This window comes from Centruroides vittatus, unplaced genomic scaffold (genome assembly GCF_030686945.1).
Source record: "Centruroides vittatus isolate TY-2023 unplaced genomic scaffold, ASM3068694v2 contig_883, whole genome shotgun sequence".
Classification (NCBI taxonomy): Eukaryota; Metazoa; Arthropoda; class Arachnida; order Scorpiones; family Buthidae; genus Centruroides; species Centruroides vittatus.
In genome coordinates, this window is record NW_027122575.1 from 1,372,886 (window position 1) to 1,392,652 (window position 19,767).

At 34.0% G+C, this 19,767-nt stretch overlaps 1 protein-coding gene and 1 non-coding gene across 2 annotated transcripts in view; both read right to left on the bottom strand.

The window, feature by feature from the left end:
* LOC136983582 (mitogen-activated protein kinase kinase kinase kinase 5-like) overlaps positions 1 to 8,961 on the bottom strand; it is a 65,252-nt gene extending 56,291 nt beyond the window's left edge. Inside the window, 2 exon segments of the mRNA XM_067280376.1 lie at positions 8,663 to 8,778; positions 8,865 to 8,961. Of these exon segments, the coding sequence (XP_067136477.1) occupies positions 8,663 to 8,778; positions 8,865 to 8,955 (207 nt within the window). The 5' untranslated portion in view covers positions 8,956 to 8,961.
* Positions 8,962 to 19,293: 10,332 nt separating this feature from the next.
* Positions 19,294 to 19,365, bottom strand: TRNAE-UUC (transfer RNA glutamic acid (anticodon UUC)). Its single transcript has one exon. It is a non-coding gene; the product is annotated as a tRNA-Glu (tRNA).
* Between the last annotated feature and the right edge of the window lie 402 nt (positions 19,366 to 19,767).

Genomic DNA, 19,767 nt, shown 5'->3' on the forward strand with positions numbered 1-19,767 from the left:
AATAGTTCTTTATCAAAAGGTTAGAATCTTAAAGGAACAATAAATATTCTTTTTGATATACTCAAAATTCATTCTTTATATAAATCAATTTTGAATTTTTCTGTATTTTTTTTACACAGCTTTATCATTATTTTTCAAGTTTTGCACTATCTTTACAATCATCATGTGATATATTAAAATTATTAATATGAAATAATAATATATGATTTTTATTTTTTATAGAAATGAAATAAAATTATAACAGGTGATCATTTGTTACAATAATTTAAACATTATACAATGTTTAAATTAGTTAATTTTATTGTCATTATATCATGTATAAGTGAGATGTCAATTTTTTTAGAACAAAAAACAATACACTATCTCTACAAATATCTGTAAGAAGTTTAAGAGAAACAAATTAATAAGGTGAAGATACTGTTTGATTAATAAAACAATTTCAAAACCATTTTGTCAAACAAACAAACAAAAATAAAGAAAGATAATGAGTTTGTTTTTTTTTAAATATATCATTGTTCATCTTTAAAAAATTTTAACAATCCAAACTGTTTATTGCTCAAAAATACAAAGAATTACTTTCAAAAGTTGTCTATAAATGCAATATGTACAGTACAATTATAAGTATCAATTTTCTTAATATTATAAACATTTGTATAATATAGTCATCAAATTATGTTTTAAAAATAGTTTTATCACAATCTTGTTGAATCTCATCAACTACAAAATTTATTCAAATGATTCAGCTTGCCATTATTGCTTTTTTATGGTCCAATAAAAATCCACCATATATAAACTTCAGAACTTTAAAAAGGCTTCCTTTCTATAGTGATCAAAAGCAATAAAAAAAAATCACTTGACTATCAAATTATTGGACTGCTTGGCTTGGCTTATTCATGTTCTAAAATCTGCTTTATCTTTTAGAATTTGTTTTAATCATTTTTAGCAAGTCATCAATCTGATAACATTCTCAACTAATTACAAGTAGCAAAAAAATTAGTTTATAAACTGCTAATTCTTTTGCTGCTGTCAAGAATATCTCAAGTTCTTCAAAGATTAAGACAGTATTCTATATTCAAACATGGATTAAGTTGCAATTTCTTTTTCTATCATATTTATTACTATAATATAATTTAAAATAAATATAAACACTTTCTAATATCATTTAAATCAATTTCAGTTAAACTGATTCATGTTAACAAAACATAATTTAATTTTTATATTAAAATATGCAAATACCACTACTTTAAAGTTGCTTGAATCAAGTGGGTATTGAAATTTGAAATAAAGCATGAATCAAATCAAATCAATCAATTACCATTTACATTTGTCATATTATTAAAGTTTCAAAGAATTAAATAACTTTAAATATACAAATTTTAAAATCTTTTAAGTATAATTTTAATTTAACAAATGAGTAAAACAGATGTATAATATATCATCACAGAAAAAACTGAAAAACACTACAAACTAATGATGATCTACAAAAGTAAAAGCCCCTAAATAATTACATAAAAAATAAAATTAATGAACAAGTGCATCAGATAAAACTATCATCTTTTATACTTTTTTAACATGAGGAAAAATAAGTTCAAAACAATACTAAAGCTCTTGCTTTTTCCACAAAAAAATTTATCTGCTGTTTTCATCAACCATGCTTTCTGAAAATGATCAATAACAAAATAATTTTACAATATAAGCATTCCTGTTATGAATGATATCAAATTTATAGATACTTTTTACAGTTTTATCTGAGTTCAAGTCTGGGTCAATCTGAATTTTTCAAGAATGAAACTGACTCAAAAATATCAAGTCATGATTAAAACACATTAAAAAAAAAAGGGCATGATTAAAAAACACTCTTAGTGTCCACAAGGCAAAAAGTCAAAAAATAAAAAGTTACAATTACTAAGCCACTCTCGCCATAATTAATCAGGCTATAATAGCCTGATTAATTATGGTGAACGTTTGGATTAGTATCAATATATCAGGCTTCGTGATATTGTTATATAAAGTTACAATTGTAAATTTTGATTCATTTTGATTATAGAATTTTTTAAAAGTGCATAAAATTTTCTCTATCTGGTACTAGAAAAACTACAATTTCAATCATTCTTACTTCTATAAGTTTTTCATTATTTAATAACTTTTTCAACATTCTGGTATTTTGACTATATCTCAATGTAATGAAATTTTACTATAAAGAATGTATTTTGTTATCCCAACATTTTACTGTATCAATGTAAATCTCTTGATAGAATTACAATAGCCTTAATACATACATATATATATATATTATATATCACTTAAATATATAAAGTAAATCAAATATCCGTCATAAAGACAAACATATATTAAGAGTAATGTACTGTACAGTATATGTGCACGTGAATTGCATACAGGGCTTTCAAGAATAAAAAATTTAATATTTTAAGGCACTGTTGTGTTCATTACCAGGTCAAAGAAATTTTTTTTGTTTCTCATATTGTTGAATGATTTCAATTGGTTAGTCACATGAAATTTTAATTGAAACTTTTTTAGTTGTAGTTTAAAGAGAGAAAAGAGTAACAATTTTGTAAATAACTTGCATACGACCTATGTTTAAAAATCAATTTGAAAACACGTACAGATTGTGCAATGATTTGGGTTAGCTTCAAATTTTTTCTCACAAATATGAACTCATGAAACAGTTTTTACTTTGTTCTGAACTTAACAAGAACATCTTTTAAAACGAGCAATTATTTTATTGTGACATTAAAAATTGCAGTCTGGCATTGTGACAATCATATTTTTTAATTTATTAAATTTAAAATATGTGCTTTCCACCTCAAATTAGCAGTGTCTTGCCCCTGTACATCATACTTTTCCTTTAGCAAGCGAGTTGTGCCAGTCATCTAACTCCTTTCAGGGGAAGTTTTTGAATTAAAATGTGATTTCCAGTTTGCATCAAGAGTTCATATATAGTTAATTGGAGCCTCCTGCCATACGGTTTCCATATCTAGTTTTGTCTTTCATCTATCTAATTCTGTTCTCAAGATTAAGGAAAGACAGATGGACAGACAAACAACAGTGGGAATTTATAGGTCTACAATTTTTTTCAAATTGAAGCCCAAAAAATATGAAAAATCCTTTTCATGCTAAAGACATTCATATGCCATGAATTTTGTAATTTTTCTTGAAACCACCAATGTCTTCAGGGTTTTCAGAAAATGCATCAACTTTAATCCTCTCATTCATTCTATGTCAATCTGTACTTTAACTGATATTATTACACACTCCTATTTGAATTTGTATCTTCCTGGTAGATCTATGGTAATTTCCCTTCTCTCTTGATAATGTCTTTAATAATTTTTTTAGCATGTGTTATGAACTACAATGGATTATCATATAAAATTACAGTAATAAGTTAGTGTCATACATAGGTTTTGTTTTAAACTTTCCAAGTTTGACTTTGTTAATGTATAAAATTCATTTAATATCCGTTACTTTTTATATGTTAAAAACTATATATTTTAAAATTAAATTCAATATTAATTCAACAAATCAAAAATTTTAGTGTTAAATTTTAAGATTCACATTAGATTGAAGCACTTCTCTCTTCAAAATTCAAATATTCATAAGTTCTGAAAACAGATTTTATTTCTTAAAAGTGAAAATAATTTCTTTATGCTGTTTTTGTATAGTTGTATAACTTGTTCATTATCATCTAAGTTCATTTGATCTAATCGAGAATATACAATGAGATTGTTATATTGTTGAGATTATTAAGTAAATATTGATTGATCAAATTAATGAAGTACACAAAATTACAGAATGTTTATTCCTTTTATATAAATATAAACACAGTTTAGAGATAAATAGTAAGAAAAATTTTGAGTATGGTAAACTGTATAAAACAGCATATAATTAGTTTAATTTATTATATTAAAGTTCATTTAATCTCAATGGGATGTGTTAACATTGGACTAATTATTCTGTATGAATCAATTATCCAAAAGGAAATAAGAGATAATTTGCAAATCAAAAAAGAAAAGATAATCAATTCAAATTAATTCATAATTAATTGTTTTAAAAAACATCACTGCTCGAACATTATTTCAAAATTTATTCTTATTTTTCAGAAATGAATAAATATTAATCTTTCACAAAAAATGTAAAATATGTAGTGAACTTTTTCTAAACAAACTACTGTTGGCATGCCTATATAGTGACTAAAAATAAAGTTCTGTTTTAGAAAAAAAAAATGCAACAATAACTAAAAACAGTATTTAATACAACTAATTATTTAGTTTTAATACTATAAATGTACACATTTACAGTATTTTCCAAACTTTTGTACATCACCATCTAAACCTTCTTTCTTTCTTATTTCTTGTTTTGTATTTAATATCAGTTGCTAAATGCTGCCCTTCCAAGTAACCAAGTTTTTCCAAAATATTACCATTGGTGGTTTTCCCTATCTAATTTCTTGACAAGAAATTGGTGACAATTAACAGACAGTATTGAACATTCATTCAAAGAGGGCCTCTGACAAAGAGGAGGAGTCCTCAACCCATTTGCTTTCAGGTCTGCTCCAATTGGCCCACTGCATTTGTTGTGGCTGATAGGATGACCCAGTTTGTTTCATTTGTTTTTACTGTGCCAGTCACCAGACTTCTCACTTGAACATATAGAATCTCCTTACTGATAAACTAACTGTACTACCTACTGGTGCATTCTAGCTGAAAAGTAGCCATGAAAATATGTAAGGAATGCTGATAACTACTCAGCATTTTAAGGCAAAATGTCTTAATTTTGAATGTGAAGAAATCATTTTCTATTATTATTTGTTGGTGGTGAAAGACAAAATACTGTAGTTAGGAAATTCGAAATGTAAAAATTTCTACAAATGACAATTACATTAACTAGTAATAATAAAACTTTTAAATAGAAATTCATATTTGTCCTTTTTCCCTAATCTTCCTTCTTTATTAAAGATAATTTCTGAATAAGAAATCACTACAATAACCAAAAATCCAGGAAAAAAAAAGAGGAATGAACACATTAATAAAACTAAAGTTTTCAACCAACTTTATTGGCCATCAACAAGTTTACAAGAAAAATTAACACCATACATAAAATAGAATTTACAAAAGAGTCTATCCCATTCCTTTATTGGCTAATAGAGTTGGTAGCAAATTAAAGAAAAATGGGGCCAGAGTATGCTCCTTGAAAGCACATTTAAAAGAACATGAAAAGCTGTTATGGAAAGACCTTTCCACAACAGCTTTAGCAGCATACACTACCAACAATCAGGTGCAAGTCTACCTAGACAGAGCACATCACCATCACACCAGGACAAAGCCCAACCTAAACCCTTGAAAAGAATTGAAATTTACAAGGCCAGTAGAAATTCTTCAGCTGTAAGTTATAAAGTTAACAGATTCCATGATACACAAGTGATGACAAAGCAATAACATCCAATCAAATATATGTTCTTTTAGTTCAAATTTTGTGAATTCTATTTTACGTTTGTCATTAATTTCATTTTAAACCAGACAATGGCCAATAAAGTTGGTTGAAAATGTTAGTTTTAGCAAAAAAGGAACAAACAGTTTAATATAAAATGTTCATCCATTTTTTTTTTGCTGGATTTTTGGTTATTGTAGTAATTTCTTACTTGTTCATCCAGTTCCTTTGATTGTTTTTTACAGGTAATTGCTGAAATTATTAAATACAAAACATAATTTTTTGATTATTAAAGTTCTTTGTAATATTTTGATTAACAATATACAACTTGATTAAGAGACTAATTTATTATATATAGATTATTTGAGTTTGTATATAATTGGAATTAGTTTACAGAGAAAACTAAACTACAGAAGAACCCTGATTATCCAAAGTAACGTGGACTAATACTACCTCGAATAACCAAAAATTCATATAAAACAGAAACCATTTCAGATTAAAAATTATGAATACAAAAGATTTATAGGATACATCACTTTTAAGCCTCTTTTTATACCTTAGTGAATTTAATCATATATAAGAACAATTTTTACATCATTTATTATACAGCATGAACCATAAGAATAAAAATGTGTATACTGTAGTCACATTTTAATATGAATGGTGTCTCACACATTAAAAATGATAAAATGTAGCAGAAACAAATCATTTTGTAATGTGTATTATTATTTTAAACTATCTTTTATGAATTACCATATAAAAAAAGTGTATTCATTACAGGTTTACCTTGTAATGCAGAACATTGGTTAATCAGGACTGAATAATTGAGGTTCTACTGTATTTGATGAGTTATAATTTTTGTAAAAATGATTGAACTATTGAAATATAGAAAATTAATTATTATTAGATAAAGTAGTTTTCTACTACTAGTAGTACACTCAAGATTTAATCTTGAGGGAGCCGAGATAAACAGAAAAACTTTTTAATGCAAATTCAATAAAATTCCAACCATACGTAACCACTAATTTACAAGTAACATAGAAATAGAACATACAACACAATATGAATTTTAAAAAATGCTTTTTAATTAAAAAATAATTTTTGGAAAATTTACTAGTGTTTCTTTTCCTTTTACTTTGAGGTGCCAGGGCCCCTTGGCCACTCTCCTGGGTGCACCACTGTCTACTACAGCAGAGCAACAACGTTATGTAGGTGAGACTACCAAAGTATAGTACACAGCTAGGTTAAACTCATGTGATCAATGGTGGAATGGACCAAGGTTTCTTTACGATGACGAACTAACTTGGAAGGTAAATACAATCAATTATTGTGATTTTGACGAAGAAAGAAAGACAGCGGTCACTTTCACAGGCAAAACTGATACTGAAGGTCCTTTGAATATAAGAAAGTCATCTTCATGGTTAAAACTTCAATGCATCCTTGCTTATTGCAGAAGATTTATCAACAACTGTAAGAAAGAAAAGAAATATAGACAAATAGGACAGTTAACTCCAACAGAAACAAAACATTCTGCGATCTGCATTGTTCGACATGTACAGCAGGTTTGCTTTAGAGATGTTTTTGAAGCAATTAAAACAAATAACTCAAAACACAGATTACGTGCACTCGTACCGTTTGTTGATGAGCAGTGCTGTCTTCGAGTTGGAGGCAGATTGCATAATGCAAATATTAGTTTTGATGCAAGACATCCACTACTGTTACCAGAGAAACACCACCTCACAAAAATCATCGTGCAATATTAAATTTACAAAACATAAATGTGAGAAAATAACAAAAAAACACAATATCCGCGGGGTGGCGACATCCATCACCGCACCATCCATCTGTACATATTATTCAGTATAATAACAAATCTGAAAAGTTAAATTTTTAATAAAAATGAAAATACACAACAAAATTTACCCATAAAATTTTATTTACAAAAGAATATTTCTTAATATGTTTTAATTATGGTTAATCCAGTAGATGATCTGATTAAGACTAGAAAAAAAAATAAAATATTCTAATAATTTTAAAGAATATTTAGACCAATTAATTATACTCCCGCTCGGCATTTTATAACGGAATTTTATACAGAGAAATAGACTTAATCCCGAAATTAATCAGTTTAAATTAGTAACTAAATTTTAAATGAAAAATTTGAAGTAAATTCTTTGGAAAAACAATTGAAAGAAACAGCAATATGTTATAAAGAAATTAAATATAAAATATTATATTTTTAATTTGATCTATTATTTTCAAATTCTTAATCAGTACGTCATTGCTCGTTTTTGATAGATCTCACGACTTTTGGAGATTTTACCTATTAGTCAAACCGTAAACTAATATAAAAGATTAAATTAATACAAAGTATTAGCATTATATTTCACAATATAAAAAATATCGATTTATTTAACCTTAAATACGACTCGTAAAGTCAAGAAAGTTGAAAGCTTTAATTACTACAGTAAAATTTGGTTTCTCTATCAATCACTTTAAAATATATATACCGAAAGAATACAACATGTCAAAATTGTGAATTATTTCATAGTAATCTTTTCATAGCATTAATAAATTAATTTATAAAATACACAGTATTAATTTGTAAAGACATATTACAACATAAGAATTGTCACAAATGGATTATGTTTATCATTTAATTTTCTTTCCGTAAATGCCGGAAGAAAATCTTAAATCTATAACTGATAATTATTAAGTAAGCCAAACATTTTCTGATATTACTTAAAACATTTTTTCATTATCTAAACTATTACTCTTATTTTTAAATGTTTTGTAATATTGGCTCAATAGTTCCTTACTACATAAATGATGACGACACAACAGATCTTTTTTAAAAAGTTCTTTCTTGTTATCTACATCCTTTTCTTTGTATATTACTCATTAATTATCACTTAAATTATTAAATCCACTTCCATATATTCAAGACGATATGTGTTAAGCGTAGGTCATATAATATTTTAATCGTATATTATTATAAAAATGTCATAAGCCGATTGACAATCAAGAAGATAAAATTATAGCATAAAATATAATGGTATTCGATTAGATTGGAACACGAATTTCAATATAAACCAAGTCTATTTTAGAACCGTTTTTTTTTTGTTTATAATTTAGCGAGCGGATCCAAAATAAACTTCGTTTCTTAACAGATACAGTTAATCGCTATTTAATTATAATAAAAGATAAAAAGAATTACTTTATAAACGTCTCCATACGTTCCACTGCCGATCCTTTGAATCAAATCGTATTCGTCTTGAGGATTTCTTCTCGATATATCTATCATTGCCATGTTTCTGTTCATTTCCGACTCATCTGAAATATTTGCCCATGACTTTGATAATTGCGCCTCGAATAATATCAAAAAAAAAAAAAAAAAACTTTCTTAAACCACCACAAACAGTTCATCCATCTTTCTTGGATACAAACAGCAGCAAATCTGTAAGGAAGGATAGATGGCGCTTTTAGACGCTTATCGACTACGTCTGACATATCAAACATTGCACCATTTGACCGTGTTTATTTATTTTAAACTGGTATTTTGATTGTTAATAAAGAATATAAAAGTGTATTGATAAATATATTTATAAATAATATCGGTAAAAAATTATTAAAGGTAAATAGGGACGACAATGATAAATTGAAAAATGAAGAATGAAATCAAGGTGTGCTTTAAAATAGAGAAGAAAAACATAGAGAAGAAGTACAATAGAGAGAGAGAGAGATCCTAATTATCAGTGGTGAAGCCAATTCTTATGAAATAGGTAGGATGAAATGCTAAGTAAAGTGGGTCGTCAGTTAGAACATTTTTGCGATAACTTGGATAAAAGATAAGGCAATTGTATTTATGTTTACCTTATGAGTGTTGAGTTTTAAATTGTTTTTATTGAACGTGTTACAGTTAGAGGAACACCTGTAAAGCTCTATAAACCCGGAGATATCTTAGGCACGTGTCTACCATCAACGCGCTAGCTAAGCCCGAATATAGGAACGGAGATTTGAAAATGTATTAGAAAAAACCTGGTGCACCTAGCAGAGGCAGTAATGACAATTTAACAAATTCCAATACATTACACTCAACTTGTTTTGTGTATTTATATGTTATATCCTCGGGAGTATTGTATAAGTACATGCAAGGGAAAGACGACTACCGCGAAGAGTAATAGTATGCTCAAAAATTTGACTATTTTATTCAGTAACACTTTAAATCAGTGCAACCCAGAAAAATAATCGTAACACTCGGAGTTCGGAGATGAGAGGTGGCATCCTAGTTAAAGTGTTGTAACAGTACTTTTTCAGCCACATCAAATCTGAACTAGATTTAACTTTTCAAGAGCAAAATATAGTGAATTCGATTGATTTCTCCATGAATGTGAACGGGAATAGTTTGTTAGACACGAACATTTGCTATTCAAAATATTGCATTATATAGACGGTCGGGTGGCCAAACGATTAAGTTGGCAGCCTTCCACGCTGGAGAAACAGAGTTCGAATCCGAATTGGTTGAAAAACACCAGGAATTTTTCGGGTTGTAGTCCATCGAGATATACAGTCCCTCACCACCCAACCACCCCATAGTGGGCCGAACTCAATGGACTGCTAAAAAAATCCTCTTATTTTCCACAGGGTGGAAAGAATTAAAATATATACTGTGTGAATACGTATTGTATTCTGAAGCACACTGTTTCCTATATTAAATATGGAAATAAATAACAAGGCACAGTCATTTTTTATAACCAAATTCCACACGTCTCTCAATTTCCCTACTGTTATCAATGACGTAAGTACTATTTGTGCAACCTGTGCAGTTAGGACCTCCGACTTCTCATCTTGCCAATATAACTGTTTCATTACACAAGAGAATTATTCTGGAGATGATGTAGGATTAACCAAATTCTAGAAATGAAACGTCTTGAAGAAGGGAGAGAACTGCGCCAATGGTCAACTCAAAGAACTTTAACAGAAAAGAAGGTGCATTTATACTGGTTGCTGTAGTTTGGTTTTAGTTTTATTCAGTGGCGTGACGAGAATGGACTAAGAAACTAGGCTAGTTTCCTAAATTCCTTGAAGTACCGCCTAAACATTATTTTTAATGCATTTGCATTTGAAATCTTTTACACAAAAAACACTGTATGTATTTTTTCGTGTATTTATCCCATCCGTCCTCCCCTCCTTTACGCTGAGTTCAATTCTTCTCTTAGGCTCCTTTAGTTGACTTGTCGACAGGACTAGCTTGCAGACACGTGTTCCTATCATACTGTTATGTTTTGTGCGCGTCCAGGCGTTTCTGTAATAAGAGATTCTGTTTCTCGTATTTATTGAAACAAAATTGCATTAGTAATTTTTGTATTTCTGTTATCATAAAACACTTAAAAGTTTCATCTAAATTGTGAGTTTACTTAAAAGACGATACATGTGATTAGAAAGCTTTGAATTCAACATGGAATGGGATTCGTTAGGAGAAGCGGGTCCCTCGCATCGAAACAGCGCAGTTTGAATCTGTGAATAACGCAGCTGATCTAGGTGAATTGTCACAGCAGAGTGAATATAATCAACAATTTCCACGCTGTATTCTATTTTATTTCATTTTTTTAAATATTTTTAATTATTACGAGCGATTATTTATTGTGACATATCACAATGCTGGGCTGCAATTTTTAATCATATTTTTAATTTATTTAATTTAAAATATATGCTCTCCATTTCAAATTAGTAGTGGCTTACCCCTGTACATCATACTTTTCCCTTAACCGTAGAGTCCTGCTTGTCATCTTTGTAACAGGGATGAATTTTTGAATTGAAATAACATGACTTCTGGTGCCCCTAATGTTTCCATATCTGGTCTCGACATTCAATTATCTAATTCTGTTATCACGATTAAGGACAGACAACGGACAGACAGACAACAGTGGGAATTTATAGGTCTACAATTTTTTTCAAATTGCAGCTCAGTAAAATAGCAAAAAGCGTAATTTTAAAAGTAGAGATGGGTTTTATAAAAATAATTGTAAATGCCAATAACGAATAAAATTGTCATTAAGTCCCGCCTACTCGAGATATGACAAGACCCCCTGTATTTCCTCCACCCCGTCGAACTTTATCCATCGAAATTTAATAGCACCAATTCTCTTAATACATAAACCTCTCCGCAAAATTTCAGTAATTTTCGACAAAAGACACATGAGTTATTGAGCTTCAAACAGGATAAATAAATTTTTGCCCCCCCACACACTAACCCGAAATATTTTTACATTTCTCGGCGTTTCGAGAACCGCTGAATCCAAAAATGTAAAAGTCTTTGGGAGGGTCATTTTTTGACCGATTATCATATTTTCCCTTTGTTATATATAACAGAGCTGGAAAAAGTAAAACTAATGTGTCAATAGCGTGCGAATAAAATGAATTTTTTTCAGGTGTTTAAATCAGGGTGCCGGAATGCCGCGGCTAAAGGGTGGCAGTGCCCCTTACCGCTCTTTTGGGGGACCCGGGATCGAATCCGAACGGGTCGAATAATCCCCAGGAATTTTTTCGGGGGGTGGTCCGTTCGGAATATGTCGGGCCCCGTCCCTCACCACCCGGTCGCCCCATTGTGGGCCTGGCCGAACCCATAATGGGCCTACTAATAAGAGGCCCTCTTAGTGCCCACAGGGCGGAAAGAGTTAAAAAAAAAAAAAAAAAAAAAAAAAAAAAAAAAAAAGGTGTTTTAAATCAGGGATGTCCAATCCGCGGCTCGCGGGTCGCACTGTGGCCCACTTAATATTTTTATGCGGCCCACGACCTACTACACCCTACACATTTTTAAGATACACTTTCATTTATTTTGGTAAAGTATGTCGTAAAAATTATTCTTATTTCACTGGATACACTTTGATGTCGTAATGAGGTAATTGGTTCTAGAAAACTGTTTTATCTAGAAAAGTGGGGTAGTACAGTACATACTGTTGTGAACAATTGTTTTCGTATATGAAAAATATCAAAACTGCTGAAAGAAATAAGTTGAGTGATTCTCATTTAACTAACATTTTAAGATTCTTTGTCTCTCATCATTACATTTGCATTGTCTGAACAATATCGTGCTATTTGACTTTCGTTTATCTGATATGCTTGCAAAACTTTTTAAAATAAAGAATATAAGTCTTTTGCTGTACCACTATCAGAATCAACACGGACAATATCTAAAAAAATTTGTTTTTGCCTATACATGTGACAATATTTGACAAGAATACATAGTAAACGTTGGTTGGAAATACCTGTGCTTTCGTCTAACAAAACGGATATTTTTTATTTTGCAAATTATTTTTTAAATTTTTTCTTATAGTGGCACCAAAAACGTTTTCAATTAAACTCGTACATTTTTTCTGTTTTAATTTCATTTGCTTTGCTGTGTCAGAATCATCAAAACAAATTTTATCAACTTCGACAATATGATCAATAGATCCGAAACTGAAATTATATGAAGCAACTAATAAAGAGTACCGTAATTCTGAAATACAGTAGAGAGTCGTTAATCGGAACCCCCGGTAAATTCGGAATCGCCGGTAATCGGAACGATTTTCAGTCGGACTGTGTCGTGGCTGAATCGAACGTTTTTGATACTAGATTTACTTCTAAAGTATAATTTTCATGTTTTTATATTCTTCAATATATTTATTTTGTTTGTACAAAAATGAAAAAATAATTTTTAAACGATACGATAGCATCGATTATTATAATAAAAATTTTCGTTAGGCTTAAAATCGACGAAAAATTCAACACGAAGCGACACGCAACGGAGAAAAAATTTGAACAGCGGACAGGTTAATATATTTTTTCGTACATAATCGGTAATCGGAACAAAATCACTAATCTGAACAACCCCAGTCCCCAATTAATTCCGATTTTCGACTCTCTACTGTAATAACTTTTTTCGAAGATTTAGATTTAAAAAATGACTGAGAAATATCTGCGCTTTGAGCAATAGCGGATGCATTTTGTTGGTGCTTATTACTTTTACAATGTTTCACTAAATCAGATTTTTTTGAATTTAGAATTACATTACAAAATTTACATTTATATTTATCATCTGATTCTGCTAGCCATTTAGAAAATTGTGCGTCTTCCATCCACTTTTTTCGTGAATTTCTGCTTTCTGTACTTACTTGTTGTCTGCTCAGAAGTTCCCAATTTAGCCTTTTTAGTCTGTTGACTAAGTTCCTCATCCGATGAAGTGTCAGGCCCACCAGTGGCCGAGCGGTCTTCGTCCCCGCACTTGAGTGGACTAGACCCTGAACACTGGGAATTCGGTCGTGGGTTCGCGCCTCGGTCGGACTGACTGGCAGCATGGAGTTTTTCGGGTTGTCTTCATGTCGATGACGCCTGAATAGGGGCCAGCTTCCCCCAACAGTCCTCCCGGAAGGCATTCTATCGCCGCGCGCGCGTTCAGGCCGTTTCTATAAGGCTGGCTTTTCGGTTGCATAGCGATCAATAAATGTCTATCAAAGAAAGAGCACATAAACCTCATAAAGCAAACTCTTGCCCTGCCCCGCCTAATGGCACCACAGGGTTAGAAGAGACTATGCCTTAATCATAGGCTTGGTCTCGTACCGTAAGGTAGTCTTGAACTCTTTTAGTTAGGCCACCGGGTACATCTTTCGGGCTCCCATCCGTTCCCTTAGGCCCAACGCACTAACTTTGGCATAACTTTTGTATATATGCAGTCTATGATGCATTTAAAATTCTTGCTATGTCATATAGCCAGTGGTGATGTTCGCACAGGTTCGGCCGAACCCGTTGTTAAAATTTTCAGTTTTCCGAGCGGGTTCGCCCGAACCCGTTGTTAAAGTTTTCCGAACGGGTTCGGGCGAACCCGATGTTAAAATTTTCAGTTTCCCGAACCTTGTTAAACACACGGAACATTTATCAGTGGGTTTGTTTTTTTTTTTTTTTTTAAATATAATAAAATATGCGTATTATACTCTGTAATACTACTAAACTAGGGCCTTATACCCCGTTTGCACCGAGCATTTCAATCTAGATTGTGAGCAAGGTCAGGGAGTATGTCTTGGTGCGATCTCTCTCGACCGTTTCAATCGAGGTTTAATCGCAATCGATTCAAGAGTGTTCTTGAAAGTAGATCCAGTCATAAGAGAGATCCCAGAATGCCACGCGCGCGAGACAATACAAGATGGCTGTGGAACACGTGTCGGGCTATGGACAGCGAAAGAAAAAGTATAATGTATCTCGAGAGATGACATGTGTGTATTTGTAGAAGCGCCATATTGCGGTAAAGAATTTCTCTGCCTTGAGGAAAAAAAAAAAAAAAAAGGTCGACAGCTCTAAAATACTATTGTTACCTGGCCTTCTCCCATGGCTCGTTACGTTCTAAATACGCCACTGATTGTTAGATATATGGTTGCAAGAAAAGATATTGTATTTATTTCTAGCCAAAACTTCCATTTCGTTTGTCGGTGATTGTCAGGGAAAAATTTTTTGCTAGCGAACCCCTTGTTAAATATTTCGAATATCACCACTGCATATAGCTCACATAAACTTTTTAAACGTTCAGACATCAGAAACTGGGTACTCCTCCCTACAAGAAGGAGACACCCTGCCCAGTGCGTCCACTGAGCTTAAAGATCAAATAGATCCGTAACTTTAACCATCAAATCCTTTAGTCTCTTTAAGTTTCTTTTACTTGCTGCTAGCGTTCGAAGTACTTGTTCAGGCGGCTTAAACCAGTCGACTTGGCCAGCCCCTCGGCGGAAATCCTCTGTAAAAGGACAGTCAAGCACATAGTGTCTCGCGTCGCCGCGAGGACACCCACAGGAGCAGCAACCATCTCCTCGTCGGAATTTGGACTGGAAATGGGGAAACTTCCCGTGTCCGGTCAGTATCTGCGTCGCTAACCTACAACAGCTCACTGGGGTAAGGCCAACGTCAGGCACGAAGGCGTAGGTTGACCTACTTACCGTACTTAGAGTCCAGCTCTCTTGCCAACTTTTCATCGATCGCTGCAGTAGCTGCAGTAGAGTACCTTTTATGTATGTTGCCGAGGGTGGGAATGGTACCAGTTCGTCCCTATGGTACCCGTCGCTCAGTGCCTGAAGCGACGATTGTCTGTCAGAGTAAACCGTGACCGACTCTGGACCCGGATGTAATAGGATCCGCTGGGACGCCCCCTCAAGGGCCACCAGTTTTGCCTGGAACACGGACGCCTCCTCATTCAATCTGACCGACTGATAGTACACTTGCAGTACCCCACCGGAATAGACACAATACGCGGCACCTACTAAGCTACCGTCTTTAGAGCCATCGGTGTATATTTCAACGCCGATTCCTGTCGGTTCACCGACATCCCAGTCTAGTCCGATCCTATGGGCCGGATGGACTTTCAAAACGTCTGCCAAACATCTAGGTCTCGCTGGGTACATCTGATTACAATGCTTTGCCTCGATGCCCTCCACAGTTGTCCTGTAGAAGGCCGCCTCTTGGCTGACTACCAAGGGCAACGGAAGCAGCCTGGCCAAAACCAGGGCCGCCTCCGTAGACACAGTTCCGTATGCTCTGGTGATTTGCAGGGCGGCAGGTCTGAATCGTGAACAGCGTCCTGCTCTGCTTGACGTTGGCGGAGTCCTTCCACCAAATTCCACAGGCGTAATAGACAACGCGCTCTACACTCATCTTATAGATGGATCTAAGCGCGTGCCCGCTGAGGCCATAATCCTGTCTAGCTAGTCTCGATAGTGCTGCTATCGTGAGGTTTGTTCTTTCCCGAACATTCCTCAGATATGGCGTCCAACATAGTTTCTGGTCGATGATAACACCGAGGTACTTCAGCTCGTTCACCCTTCGGATGGGGTTACCCCGAATCCGGTATATCGGTCGGCGAGCCAACACACCGGTCCGGGCCACCGTCAGGGCCTCCGATTTTTCGGGGATGAAGGATAGCTTGTGCAGCTCTCCCCAGCGAACGAGTCGTTCTATTGCTTCGTTGCCGCGAGTCTCCATCTCGCTACGGCTGTAACCAGCAACTACTAACAACAGATCGTCAGCATAAGTCTGCAGCTGGACGTCGTCCGGAAGGACTAGTCGCAGCGCCGTGTCCGCTAGAACGTTCCAGAGTAGTGGTCCGATACAGGATCCTTGGGGGCAACCCCTCTCCAGTACCTTCTCGAAACTCCTACTGGGTGTATGGTAAACTACCGTGCGGTCGCTCAGGAAACTCCTGGAAAGCCATACAAGGTTGGTCGGCAGGTTCGCCTTCCGCAGTTCACCCACGATGAATGGCCACCAGACATTGTCAAAAGCCCCCGCGACGTCCATCGAAACGAGCGACGTGTGGAGGCCCTGCTGGCGGTTCTGGCAAACCAGGTTGACCGCCCGATGTAATGCCCTGCAGGTTGACAAGTCCGGCCGGAACCCATATTGTTGTGGGTGCAACAGCCCTTTCTGCTTAAGGTGGTAGTACATCCTGTTACTAAGGGTTCTATCAAGAACCTTCCCTAGGACTGGTAAAAGGCTTATAGGCCTATACGATTTTGGTTCGTTCTTCGGGCGCCTACTCTTATGAATAAACACAAGAATCTCCATATAAACCATTAATTAACAAGAAAAAAAAAAAAGATGAAGTGTCACTTCACTCTTTTTCTGTATCATTTTTTGCACTGCTAGAGCCAGGTTGCGGTTCTGAACTAACGTTTTTCGATAAAAATGTCAATAACGTTGACTTTTTATTGGGTTTGTCCATTTGAACTGAAGTAATAATGAATATGTTTTATTCAACAGTTTAACGATCATTTACAAAATGAAAATCACTTTTTTAAACTTGATGTTGTTAATTCAGCAGAATTATAACAAATAATAATAATAATAATAATAACACTTTTGAAAAAATAATAGAAAATATCACACAAGTATACCAGCGGTGGATCAAATCAAGTGGGAGCCCCAAGCGGTAAAAATTTCGGGGCCTCGAACTTAAGTTAGAAAAAAAGTTTCAAAATAACTCTCATTAAGTTATTAACATAAAAGAAAAGTAATCAAAATTTCATACCTTACACATTGAATAAATTTATTAAAAAACATATGTTTTAAGTCAATTGCCGTCTTGTTTTACGGCCCACCAGTGGCTGTAGTTCGGTCATGGGTTCACGCCTCGCCAGGATGAGCTGGTCATGTGCAATTTTCTAGGTTTTCTTCTCGTCTGTAACCAGAGTAGAAGCCAGTTACCATTAAAAAGACCCCGGAAAAAGCATTCCCCTAGGCAGATCGCCCAAGTGTTGAGTTGCTGTAACTTAATATGAACCGCAAATTAAGATAAGATTTATGACATTGGTATTAATGTCGTAAAATATATACTGTATTTAAAGTTTAAACATAAAGCTACACTCGCTAAATTAAAGATCCTCCACTCGAAAGATCGCTCAAGGGTTGTGTTGCTTTTTTTTTTAGTTTTCAAATCCAAGTCAGTTTCATATCTGATCTTTCATTCAATAGATTTTCATTTATTGAATATTTTAATGCCTATTTTCTAATTTGTTTCGAGGCTTTTTTTATTTTTCTCTATGCGCAAAGTATTAATCTTTTATGAACTCAAAGTAGTGCTTACTAATTAAAGTTTTGTAATATTTTTTCCTGTTTTTATTTTGTTGGAAAGTTGATTTTCATACAATATGTTCAACGACCCGATGGCCGAACGGTTAGGTTGTGGCCGTTGGCCATATTACTATTTTTTTTTTTTATTAATAAAATTCTTTAATTTAAGTTAGGCTTAAGGTTTCCTTTGTTTCTTTCTCCCCTTTGTCTCTTTCTCTATCTTTAACCTGTTGACTAAGAAAAACAACGCTGTAAAAGAACAAAATAATAAAATAAAGGGAGAAACAGAAGGTAGGAGCGGGGATCGAAGGTTCCCCTCTTAACTGCTTTATCACCTGATGGGGAGTGATGTCTCCGACTAGAAAGACAACATTTAAAAACAAGATTGTTAAAGAAGGGTAATAAAAGAAAATATAAAAGACAAAGAGAGAAGGACCTCAGCTCTCCACGAGGAAGGTTGAGAAAAAAGGAGCTCCAGATCGGAACGAGGTGGTAGACGAAGTGTAACTCAACGAAAAAGGTTGAGTAGAGGAAGCCATCCGACTCGTTAAAAGAGATCAAGAACTTCCCATAGAACTAGTGATCGTATCGGACGGACTCGACGCCGATGATACCGAGGAAAGCGAGTTATCAACGAGATAAATAGGACAGATATATATATATATATATATATATATATATATATATATATTAAAAGTAAAAGAAGAAGTAACCGAATAAAGTGTCGGTGACAAAGGTAGAAGAGTCAACAGTAGCCCTGCCCAGTACTACGGAGCATCAAAGGAAAAGCCCGGGTATTTCTTCTTTCCTCTCGTTCTATAAGGGGAAATGAAGTGAAGAATATAAGATTCTTCACTTTAGGATACCTGGCTCTCACCCAGGTGGCCCGGGTTCGATTCCCGGCATGGGAACTTGCTTATGTTCTGTAAATTTTTTCGTCCGGTGGAGATTATTATTACCAAAATTGAAGACAAAGTCTGCCCGAAAGGAACCATCATTTCTGTACGAAACACAAGAAATAAATGGTGGTCCCTTTCGAGCAGACTTTGTCTTCAATTTTGGTAGTTGCTTTTTTTCGTTTTTCCGCATCTTGGCGCTGCCTATTGTTATTTTTTTACTCCCACTCAAACATGCAAATCCGTCTGCCAAAATTTCCACGGGAAATCAGGTCTCGAACGTAAGTTTGTAGGATTGCTTCGAAAAAGAAAAACCAACATCCGAAAAATCGACGACTTAGAAACGCAAGAGCGAAAAAATTTCCCACACCGGGAATCGAACCCGGGCCTCCTGGGTGAAAGCCAGGTATCCTAACCACTAGACCACGTGGGAAGTTGTTCATACCACCTCCGCCAACCCCGATATAATTACACGTTATCCATCGAGCATTAATTGTCTCGACTCGTTCCAATCTAACTCCTGCTCTATTTCATTTATCTCTTCACTTTGCTCTAGTCGATCTGCTGTTGTCCGTCGAAAAATATTCGTAACCTCCGTTTCGAGTTCGCAACGAAACTCTCCGAGCTGCGTCGTTGTCCGCTTCCGTTATGAATAAAAGACTCGTTGACGTGCGAACGGCTACGACGAAACAAACTCTGGTTTCCTGCGAAAGTCGTACGCATTGACCGAAACACCTGTTCTGAAGACTGCACTGCGTTGGTGCGTGTTTAAATGAATAGCCTCCAGTTCAACTGATGAAAGATTTATCGTTACGTTGAGATGCAAAGAAAAATA